Below are 11,299 nucleotides of genomic sequence, written 5' to 3'. Positions count from 1 at the left end.
TGCAAAGCTAAACTGTGATGAAAGGACACCACAGCAGGGCCAGATGAGGATCATTTCACACCATTCAAGTCCCAATTGCCCTGTGTGTCCATCTCTAGTATTAGATGTGTTTAGAGCAGCTCTGTGTCCAGCTCTATGTCCATCTCTAGTATTAGATGTGTTTAGAGCAGCTCTTGAGTCCATCTCTGGTGTTAGATGTGATTAGAGCAGGTCATTATCGGTGCTGATTGATGCGCAGTGTTGAGTGGCATCTCTCGCATCCACACCCCTCCCTCGTGCCTCCCCCTCCCTCCCCCTCAGAAGGGCTCGGCTTCAGAGCGACGGGCTGTGCGACCCCCCCTCCCCCCTTCCATCATTCTCCCATCTCTCTTACTCTCTTCCCTACAACAAACATGGCCGCGAAATCTGATGGTGCTCCCGTCTCCGTACGAAGCGAGCCCCCGGCCGAGTGCGCCCCCCGGTCTGATGTGCGGCCTCTCCCGCAGCGCAAAGCCGCAGAACAGCGCTACTCACTGCCGGACTTCTGCTGGACCCTGTGCGCCCTGCTGGTCTTCTTCTCGGACGGGGCCTCAGACCTGTGGCTGGCCGCGGACTACTACCTCCGGAGGGACTTCTGGTTCTTTGCCCTGACTCTGGTCTTTGTCATTGTCCCGTCCCTCGTGGTGCAGGTGCTCAGCTTTCGATGGTTCGCCTACGACTTCGTGGAGACGGTGGAGAGCGGCACCGCGGCGGCCGTGGTCGCCGCATCGGGCGTGGAGAAGAGCGACCCCAGCCCCAAGGACAGCGGCGAACGGGGCGCTGGCCGCACCGCTGCCGCCACCGGACTGCTGCCGGGGCCGAGCACCGGGGGTGGAGCCCCGGGCTGCTGCAGTGTGTGCATGTGGCTGTTCCAGGGCATCATTCACGTCTTGCAGCTGGCGCAGGTCTGGAGGTAGGTGTTCACAGAGCTGGAACCAGCGCCTGCATCTGTCTCTGGTGCTGGGCACACAGCACGAGGAGAACACTGATAATACGTGATTATAACGCGTTAATTACAAGAGAAATGCACTGTGCATATACATATTTCTATTGTTTAACATGATTCCTTATGGCTCGTGTGGAGGCTAAGGCTCCACCCACTATTCCTCTGCCCTGATGGGCTTTTAGGTCAATAATCTCCTGGGGAAACGGTCAACTCATCCAAAGCAATTGCCCTTTGCAGGAAAACGGAAATGTCTGTTTCTGTGCTGAGAGGATGTCAGTGACAGAGTGGTGCTTCATCTGCCTCTCCCTCATGTTCTCCTTGTGCACAAGTGCTTCTGACTCTTAATAAACCATATTCATGTAGTAGGCTCCTGAGTCAGCCACACTGATGCTCTGCTCTCGGGACAGTGGGTCTGTGGGTCAGACACTGTCCAGACTCACTGCTCTCATTATAGTTTTGACAGACATAAACTGCTGCCAGCTCAGAGCAGCTTCTAAGTGAACAGTCAGGGAGGAGGCTAAAGTCTTTATAGAACTCTTTTTATGGGCATCATGAAGGATAAATGAGCTATATTTCATTCTTTGGTGTGTAAAGTGTGGCCCTGTGTTTGCCTCCATGGCTCTTGTCTCTTCTGCTGCTGTAAACTGCCCGGAGCATACACTGTGTATTGATTTCTTATTTCCTCTTGGAGACGAGTGAGTTTGTGAGCACAGCAGAGGAACAGCACACTAGATTAGAACCACCATTAAAGCCTCTATTTCCTGTGTTTGTTGTTAAGGGATGTCAAGAATAATCAGTGAACACGATTATATCGGCCTCGATATCTCAATAATAATGAAAATGTTTAACTGGTGTTTTATTACTTTTTCAGAATCAAAAAGTTATATTTGATGAAGCCATTTACTAGGCTAATCTATCAGACAGTGTAGATGCAGGTGGAGAACTGTTTCACTATTTCTTCTTCTTCTTACAATAGTTCTAACAATGTGGTATCCCTTTGGTCATCTTCTGAGTCTCATGTCTGCATACAAGTGGATATCGGTGTGTTTTGGCCTCAGCTGCTAATTTAGGAACGATCTGTCACTGATACACCGCTGGTTCGGTGAACCGGGATCAATTTTGGGCCGGCTACCAGAATTAAATGTCAGTGCACATGAGATGGGCCCAGGCTTGTGTTACCGCCGCGCAGACCCAACACGTGCACCCTCCTGTTCACTGCAGAAAAGAGTCATGGCACGGGTTGTTATAATGCTCAGAATATTCATCTTCACAGAGTTACAGTAGATTATTGCACCTGCTACGTGACATGTTGGACTGGATTAAAGGTGTACTATATCACCTACATGAGGCAATAAACGTATCTTTGTTCATTTGCAAAAAGAACAAACAAACAAACAAACAGATATGTCCAGTTTGAAAATGTGTCTCGACGTATGGAATAGTATTTTTATCACACCACATTTGGCTTTTGAAAACACTGTTGTACTTGTGAACCTTTGACAATTCAAATCAAATGGCTCTTATCCTTTTTGGGTTTGATGTCGTGCTGTGTGGAGCATTAAAGGACAAGGTACATCGTCTCAAGCAGATGGACAGAAAAATTGCGTAGTGCTTCTTTAAGATAAAAACAAGAAAATGTATCTGCCAATGTTTTTGTACCTACTGTATTTGCCAACGCGTTAAGCTTGAATTAAGTTCAGTTTGTTGAAGACTGAACCAGGGCAGCCTCCTTTTTGGTCCGTGTTTATTGTAAGTATTGCAATTGCAGCAACATTTAAAATATCAAATTAAGATTCAGTTTTATGTAACTGAACTTGATCTTGAATCAACGTCAATTAATTCAAGAAAATAAACGACTCATTGGTGTTCTGAGTTCAGGTCGTACTAACATACTAGACATTTCTCTTCAGCAGTCTAGTCTTTGTGGAGCCTTTGTACATCCAGGGCTTAGTTTGTGCTTAAGAAGTGGAATAAAAGGGTTACACAAACATGTTTGTGGTGTGGTGCTTGTTGACATGAGGCTTCTCTGACCCGGCATCTCCCGAAGGCAATGAGTGAAACACACATGCTCCTGACAACTAAAGCACAGCAGTTTAATGTACTATATATAACGCACCATCAGCACAGTAACGGCATGGTAACTAATGGTGCAATTATGTTAAGTACATGGCAATTACATCCTGCTGTTATTAATCATAACCCAAACCCAGTGTGAGGGAAACTCCAAAAAATTACGTTACCAGGAAATATGCTTTGTATTTTTGTAAAAGTTGAGAAAAAATGCCCAAATCCAGCCCATTACAGCGTTATTATGCATTTTTTAAAACGTCTTTAAAAAAAACTTAAATGTAAGGTTTCTTTCTCACATAAGGTCACTTTAAAATTAGAAGAAGACAAAAAGCCTCACTAAGGCATTTACGGATTCAACGTTAACATTTTCTGCTACTTAAAGATGACTTATGTTTTAATTTAATATTGAACTATAACATAAGTAGATCATCATTTTACATTTTGGTCATTGTAAACAGCAATATTAATCAAAAACTAAATAGAAACAGGTCCATTGACTTCCTGTTCGCCTCTTCATAGTGGCATTTGACAGTGACAAGCAGTAGACTGTCATTTCGTGTTTTTATTATAGAAAAGTGGCTACATGACATTTTAAAACTGGACATGAGTCTTAATTTAAAAAAATAATCACAAGTACAAGGCAGTGGGCAGTAAAGGGGTATGTGAAAACGTGAATTTTCTGCGCACTCGAGCCAATGTGTTAAGTTGAGTTTGCATAATATGTCCATTTTAAGCAAAATGCAGTAGTTTGAAGCTAATCTATATCTAGGAAAAACTGTTTTTGGCAGTGCTTTTAGTGTTTGAGTTGGATGTCTGTGTTTTTTATACTGTGTTGATGCATGTTTGATGTCTCTTAATCATTGCAAACCAATTTACCCAAGAGTACAAATAAAGACACCTAACCACCTAACCACCTAACCACCTAACCACCTAAGCACCTAACCTAACAGAATCTAAGGAGTCTGTTGGCGTCCACAGGTACGTGCACGCGCTGTACCTGGGAGTGCAGAGCCGCTGGCACACGGACCCCGAGCGCAGACACTACTTCTGGCGCATGATGTTTGAGAGTGCGGACATCAGCATGCTCCGCCTGCTGGAGTCCTTTCTCAAGAGCGCCCCCCAGCTGGTACTGCAGCTCAGCATCATGATCTACGTCAACCAGGTGCTGCCCCTCCAGGGTGAGTGTCAATCACCACTGTGTACACGTATGCAGGGCCCTTTCCATTCTCTCAAGGCAAATGACTATTTGGGGCCCGTACTTTGCCTAAAGTGCTGGACTGGTTAAAGTGATGACAAACATGAAACAATGAACACGATTCTATTTATTTTAGTAAAGTTTAAAATGTATTTTTAAGAAAGGAAATTATACATTTTTTCTTTTTCCCTTTTAAAATGTTCAAATACAGTAACTAACTCTCTAACTCTAACTAAACGCTAAACTAGGGCTAAAGCAGGACCATTTCAGGTCTAAACTAGGGCTAAAGCAGGACCATTTCAGGTCTAAACTAGGGCTAAAGCGGGACCATTTCAGGTCTAAACTAGGTCTAAAGCAGGACCATTTCAGGTCTAAACTAGGTCTAAAGCAGGACCATTTCAGGTCTAAACTAGGTCAAAGCAGGACCATTTCGGGTCTAAACTAGGGCTAAAGCAGGACCATTTCGGGTCTAAACTAGGTCTAAAGCAGGACCATTTCGGGTCTAAACTAGGGCTAAAGCAGGACCATTTCAGGTCTAATTTAGGGCTAAAGCAGGACCATTTCAGGTCTAAACTAGGTCTAAAGCAGGACCATTTCAGGTCTAAACTAGGGCTAAAGCAGGACCATTCCAGGTCTAAACTAGGTCTAAAGCAGGACCATTTCAGGTCTAAACTAGGTCTAAAGCAGGACCATTTCAGGTCTAAACTAGGTCTAAAGCAGGACCATTTCAGGTCTAAACTATGTCTAAAGCAGGACCATTTCAGGTCTAAACTAGGGCTAAAGCAGGACCATTTCAGGTCTAAACTAGGTCTAAAGCAGGACCATTTCAGGTCTAAACTAGGGCTAAAGCAGGACCATTTCAGGTCTAAACTAGGTCTAAAGCAGGACCATTTCAGGTCTAAACTAGGTCTAAAGCAGGACCATTTCAGGTCTAAACTAGGTCTAAAGCAGGACCATTTCAGGTCTAAACTAGGTCTAAAGCAGGACCATTCCAGGTCTAAACTAGGTCTAAAGCAGGACCATTTCAGGTCTAAACTAGGTCTAAAGCAGGACCATTTCAGGTCTAAACTAGGGCTAAAGCAGGACCATTCCAGGTCTAAACTAGGTCTAAAGCAGGACCATTTCAGGTCTAAACTAGGTCTAAAGCAGGACCATTTCAGGTCTAAACTAGGTCTAAAGCAGGACCATTTCAGGTCTAAACTAGGTCTAAAGCAGGACCATTTCAGGTCTAAACTAGGTCTAAAGCAGGACCATTTCAAGTCTAAACTAGGGCTAAAGCAGGACCATTTCAGGTCTAAACTAGGTCTAAAGCAGGACCATTTCAGGTCTAAACTAGGGCTAAAGCAGGACCATTTCAGGTCTAAACTAGGTCTAAAGCAGGACCATTTCAGGTCTAAACTAGGTCTAAAGCAGGACCATTCCAGGTCTAAACTAGGTCTAAAGCAGGACCATTTCAGGTCTAAACTAGGTCTAAAGCAGGACCATTTCAGGTCTAAACTAGGGCTAAAGCAGGACCATTTCAGGTCTAAACTGGGCTAAAGCAGGACCATTTCAGGTCTAAACTAGGTCTAAAGCAGGACCATTTCAGGTCTAGGTCTAAAGCAGGACCATTTCAGGTCTAAACTAGGTCTAAAGCAGGACCATTTCAGGTCTAAACTAGGGCTAAAGCAGGACCATTTCAGGTCTAAACTAGGACTAAAGCAGGACCATTTCAGGTCTAAACTAGGTCTAAAGCAGGACCATTTCGGGTCTAAACTAGGTCTAAAATAGGACTGTTTAATGTCTAAACTAGGTTTAAATAGGGCTAAACTAAGATGACATCATTGCTACAGAAGTTATAAACAATAAATAACCCAAAAAAGGAAATTAAGCTGAAGAAGAGTACATACCACCAGAACAAGTTTGCGTACCACCAACAGTACACGTACCACAGTTTGAGTTGCCAAATTAATATGTTGTATTTATCACAATAACTTTCCTATCAAGCACCTACTGGAAACTCTAGCCTACTAAACAAATGTATAAGTAATGCTTTGTAATTGACATTCAGCTTTTGGGGGCCATCTAGTGGTTAATGGGACCCTATGCACCAAATAATCACATTCTACCTGAATCATTTTCAAAGCAATCTCTGTGGGTGCATTGTGTGAGTCACATGGATGAGCCTGACTCCTTATTTTCATTTCTGTTTTCTTCTTCCCTCTTCTCTCCAGGTCTGTCCGCTTCTGCCTCGCTGATCTCCCTCGCCTGGATGATCGCGTCGTATCAGAAAGTCCTCCGGGACAGTCGCGACGACAAGCTGTCCATGTCCTATAAGTCTGTGCTCGTGCAGATTCTGTGGCACCTCTTCACCATCGGGGCGCGCACTCTGGCCTTCGCCCTGTTCGCCTCTGTGTTCCAGCTCTACTTCGGCATCTTCATCGTCGCGCACTGGTGCATCATGACCTTCTGGATCATTCAAGGCGAAACAGACTTCTGCATGTCCAAGTGGGAAGAGATCATCTACAACATGATGGTGGGCATTGTGTACATCTTCTGCTGGTTCAGCGTGAGAGAGGGGCGCACTCGCTGTCGCCTGCTCATCTACAGCTTGACCGTTTTCGTGGAGAACGTGGCGCTAACTACAGCTTGGTACTTGCACCGAGGTTCGAGAATGTCCGACTTCTACGCCGTCGTCCTGGTGTGCGTGGTGGCCAGCAGCTACGCCCTGGGCACGTTTTTCATGTTTGTCTATTACTGTCTGCTGCACCCTGACGGACCAGTCTCAGGGTGGACTTATATTGTAGAAAAGGAAGTTCCGGTGGAGATGTTGGCCTCTCCTGCCTCTAGTCACCCTCCTGATGTGGTGAGCAGCCCTCCCCGGACACTGCAGAGGACTAAGGGCACGGAGCAGGGCTGTGGCATAGACGGAGACGTGTTTCAAGTCAGGGCCCTCCGTGGAGCTCAGGCCCCTCCACAGCAGCAGCTTTCCCCGAGGACAGAGGGGCCGGTTATTCGCATAGACCTGCCCAGAAAAACGTACCCGGCCTGGGATGCGCACTACATCGATCGGCGGCTACGTAAAACCATCCTGGTGCTGGAAAGTGTGGCTCCGGTCACGCCCAGAATACAGTATCGCTGCCTGGGTACGCCAAAAGAAGTGATGGAGTACGAGACCACAGTGTGATTGCTGTAGACGTGTTATTGCAAGCTCGTGTCGAAAACGCCCTGTCCCAAAACGGCAGGTGGAGGAGGACTCTGCTCCCGGCCCGCCGCGTCTGGACCGGCCCGACCCGGGCCACGGACGAACAGTGGCCGGACGGAGCAGGAGAAGTGTCTTTATTTGTGATGTTGGTGCAAAGTGCATTTTTAGGTTTCTGTTTAATTTCTCAGGTCTAGTGTCGTTCGATAGGCTGCGGTGGTCATGACATACTAGGATTTAATGTCACGATTTCAGATGGATCACAGAGGTTCATTAACACTGATGTTGAAAGAAATATCCAAGCAGAATATCCGGAAATGTTGAACTTTATCTGTTAGAGTCAACAAATTTGCCATATTAATCTTGTGTCTTAAAGCCCCTTTCAACTTTCAATGACAATTATGCGTGGAGTTTGTAGTAACGCCACCACTATATTTAAAAAAATATTTTGCCGTAGTTTATTTGTGCTGCCAGTAAAAACACTGAGCTTTGTGCCAGTTTTTGTTTCATGTGAATAGGCCCAGTAATTACAGAGACAGCCATGAAGAAGCACAAAACATATGCATTATGACAGTTAAAGGTGCACTATGTTTCCATGGAGATGTTATTGCTTTTACGTGAAATTGTTGTCCTATGACAGGTTGGACTATTCATTGAACTAAAATACAGTCAAGATAAATATGTTTTCAATTTTGCTAAAAAAATATATACATTTTATCCCAGACTTGACATTTTTTATTTATTCTTTTAGATTTATAATTTTATCAGTTCGTAATTGCTGACATCACACTGGGAAATTGCAAATATAATGTCACAATATTTAATTTGACAAATAGAGATATATGAGAGCGCCTTTATTTTGTTAAATTAATGTTTAGAGGGTCAAAAAAAGTAGTTCCTTTCGTGTAACTTATGCACAAACTTTGGATGGAATGAGTGTCCCTGGTGCGATGTCAGTTTCCTACAAGATTATCGACTTTTCTCCACAAAAAGCCACTTGGTTGGTGTAAAACCATTTATATTTACAACAGGTAAATACATTCAAATAAAGTCAAAATGAGAAAATTATAAAAACCTGTCCGAGGCACTTTAAGCTTTCTTCATCAGATGTTTCAATCCCATAAAAGAAGTTAAAGTCAAAACATTACAAAATTCCAGATATCTCATTTTATTCCACAGTATTCCTTTATCCTATATTATGGCATAGTAAGGGAATCAAACCTATAAAAGACCTCTATGGTGACTTAATCTGAGCGAGCCTGCCTTTGCCGCTGATCCAACCTGTAACTTGGCCTGGCATTGTCACGTGTTTGCCTCCATTTAATGCCAAACTGTGGAGCATTTTAGGCAAAGCAATAACATGTCCACCACTAAAGTATACATAGTGCACCTTTAAAAAGCTAGTTCTACCTTTAAATCTCCCCAGCTCAGAGTGAAAATATGGGCAGTTGAGTGTCATGATGTCCTTGAACTAAACCTAGAGCAAGAGGAAAAGGTTTTTTATTTGTTTTTTCTCTCTGTTGCGAGTTATATGAGCACATGTGGCAGTGTGACTATCAATCAAACGCAGAAAGTTGCACGAGCACATCTGATTTTGAGCGTTAAGAAACTGACAGACAGGCCTTTGTTGCATGACCGTTTATGGCAGCTACAACTTACAAAAAAGCCGTTGAAGACGTGCAAAAACGGGAACATTGCTGTATTTTTCAACGCAATCGACGACAATTACTGCACAATTACTACTGCTTTTAATTTATTGTGTTTAAAGGTGCACTGCGTACTTTTTCCTGTGGAGCGCACGCCACCTGCTTGTTGCCATAGAAATGTGTTTTGCGTTGCCTAGAATGTTCTCGAGTGTGGCTTCAAACCCATTCTCCGTGGAGACGAGCATGTGGGGTCTGTCGGTCACACAATCGTGCTAATCGTTTGCTTGACCATCTTTTCATTATTTAAAAAGCCAGAAACAATTAAGAATGTTCTCTGTTAGTTGCAACCTTCGTTTGAATTAAATAAAGTTTGTTAAGGAAGTTTCATGATGTTTATTTTTGATAAAGACACGTACAATCTTGTATCTCGTAACAACGGACATTATACTACTTTCACGAGGCCTCGACCTTTCTGTTTGCTCGAGCTTATTAGCAGCTAAATGTTGGGTTTTCACGAACGTTGAGCTCAAATCTAACTTAAAATAAACCTGTTCAATGTTAAAAGATATTGCCTTTGTGTCGCTGTAGTAAGAGACGTTTCACATCGACTCAAATTCAGCCCTGACTCAAATTGGGGAATCACACTGGTCAGGTCTGCGGAGAGGCGAGGAGTCCGATTACAGTAAGAATGCGTGTCTTTAAACAAAAATAAAAACATCTGTAAGGAATGAAACGCTCGATTGATACTTAAATTCCGTTCTGTGGAACATTCCGTGCAGTGTCATCTTCATAGAGACATTCCTTTTTATGATGCCTTCCATCAGAAATGTTACGCCGCGCACCTTTAAGAAGCCTCTGTTGCTTCACTTGGCGGAAGAAGAGTCTCCCTGGAATAAAGCCGGTTGGTCTCTGACACAACAACTATTCTAGTCACAAAAACACATCATGACCTCATGGGCTTTGTAACGCCAAAGCAATGGGAGGAGTACTTTTACGGACTACGACAGAGTCTGAGGACTACGAAACGTCTGAGGAATAAAGTCTGGCGGTAATGCAACACTCGGATGCCAACCGCCATAAAACAACAACAACAACAACAACAACAACTTGGCGGTAATGCAACACTCGGATGCCAACCGCCATAAAACAACAACAACAACTTGGAAAAGGGAAATTCAGAATACAACCTTTGAGTTGAATGTAAAAAAAAAAAATTTGAAATGTGATTATTTGCGGAAAGGTTTTGAGCGTCGTCATGCTGTCATTGAGGTAATTTACATTCTTGTGGTTTGATATCTGTTTTGTCGAGAAAAGAAAAGAGATTTATGTGTTTACAAGGTGGTATCAGCTGTGCTTGGGCCATTTTCCATATCAGGATACACCTTTATTTAAACGTGTACTGCTTGTATTGAACGACATCATAGTTCTTTTGGCCATATTCACTCAGTGGTGTTTCCATAGTGCAATTAAAGGCAACGGGGCACTTATTTAACTCCATGTAATTAAACTGTTCAGTAGAGAGCACGCAGAAGGACAGCACTGTCTGTAATGTTCTGTATCTGTTGTCTGATAAGATGTAAGATATATTTCAGACTCCCATGAGTAGATTTGGTATTAAGATACAGGCCCGTGGTGCTGTGTTCATTATTGTTTTCAATAGCGTAGCCACAAAGGGAACATTGCGTGTGTGGGTTCACATACCAGCATGTGTATGGTGTATGTGGAGGAGTAATCCGGTGCATATAAAACAAATAGAACACTTTAATTTGAAGATTAAATAAAAAAGGTATAGAGAGCACTGCTGTCTTTATATTGCAGTGAGGTAAATCTTGAGGCTCATCTGGTGCTAACTGTTTGAGATGACAGTGGGGAAACATCCTCCGCCTGAGTGGAGCTGTAACTCAAACAAAACCATAAATCAAAGCCTTAAACTGCGGTCACACACCAGACTGTGCTGTTCAGAGCATCAAGGTGATGAACGATTATTTAAATCTGTTGTTTCTGAATAAAGAGCAATGTGTTTACTGGACTAGAGTTTTCCTTTTCTAAAGACTCAGAGTGTGGCACATTCAGGGAAATCCCTTGGGTGGATTAGCAGTATTAATCTCTCTTCACTCTTCACAGATGTAGCTCACTACAATCCTCAAGATGCACAACAAATACAGGCTAAATAAAGTAATACCAGAAAAAACATCATGAGTTTGAAGACAGTCAATCAGTAAAAGAGAAATAACAAATTATAG

The 11,299-nt window shown here is 43.4% G+C and overlaps 1 protein-coding gene across 1 annotated transcript; it reads left to right on the top strand.

Moving 5' to 3' along the window:
* Positions 1 to 352: 352 nt before the first annotated feature.
* Positions 353 to 8,041, top strand: xkr7a (XK related 7a). The gene is made up of 3 exons (XM_072449214.1): positions 353 to 931; positions 4,013 to 4,212; positions 6,443 to 8,041. The coding sequence occupies exons 1-3, from the start codon at positions 393 to 395 to the stop codon at positions 7,393 to 7,395; spliced, it is 1,692 nt and encodes a 563-aa protein (XP_072305315.1). The 5' UTR covers positions 353 to 392; the 3' UTR covers positions 7,396 to 8,041.
* The last annotated feature ends 3,258 nt before the right edge of the window (positions 8,042 to 11,299 follow it).

Source organism: Eucyclogobius newberryi, unplaced genomic scaffold (assembly GCF_026437365.1).
Source record: "Eucyclogobius newberryi isolate DKJ021-1_F unplaced genomic scaffold, fEucNew1.0.hap1 SCAF_17, whole genome shotgun sequence".
NCBI classification, from domain to species: domain Eukaryota; kingdom Metazoa; phylum Chordata; class Actinopteri; order Gobiiformes; family Gobiidae; genus Eucyclogobius; species Eucyclogobius newberryi.
The sequence above is the reverse complement of the archived record's forward strand: the minus strand, read 5'-3'. Positions and strand labels throughout refer to the sequence as shown.

What these genes read in the sequence shown, in the direction of transcription:
- xkr7a (XM_072449214.1), top strand. Translation starts at nt 393, where the DNA reads ATGGCCGCGAAATCTGATGGTGCTCCCGTCTCCGTACGAAGCGAGCCC. An exon ending in CAGCTGGCGCAGGTCTGGAG is followed by an intron (nt 932 to 4,012) that starts GTAGGTGTTCAC and finishes TGGCGTCCACAG; the next exon opens with GTACGTGCACGCGCTGTACC. An exon ending in CCAGGTGCTGCCCCTCCAGG is followed by an intron (nt 4,213 to 6,442) that starts GTGAGTGTCAAT and finishes TCTTCTCTCCAG; the next exon opens with GTCTGTCCGCTTCTGCCTCG.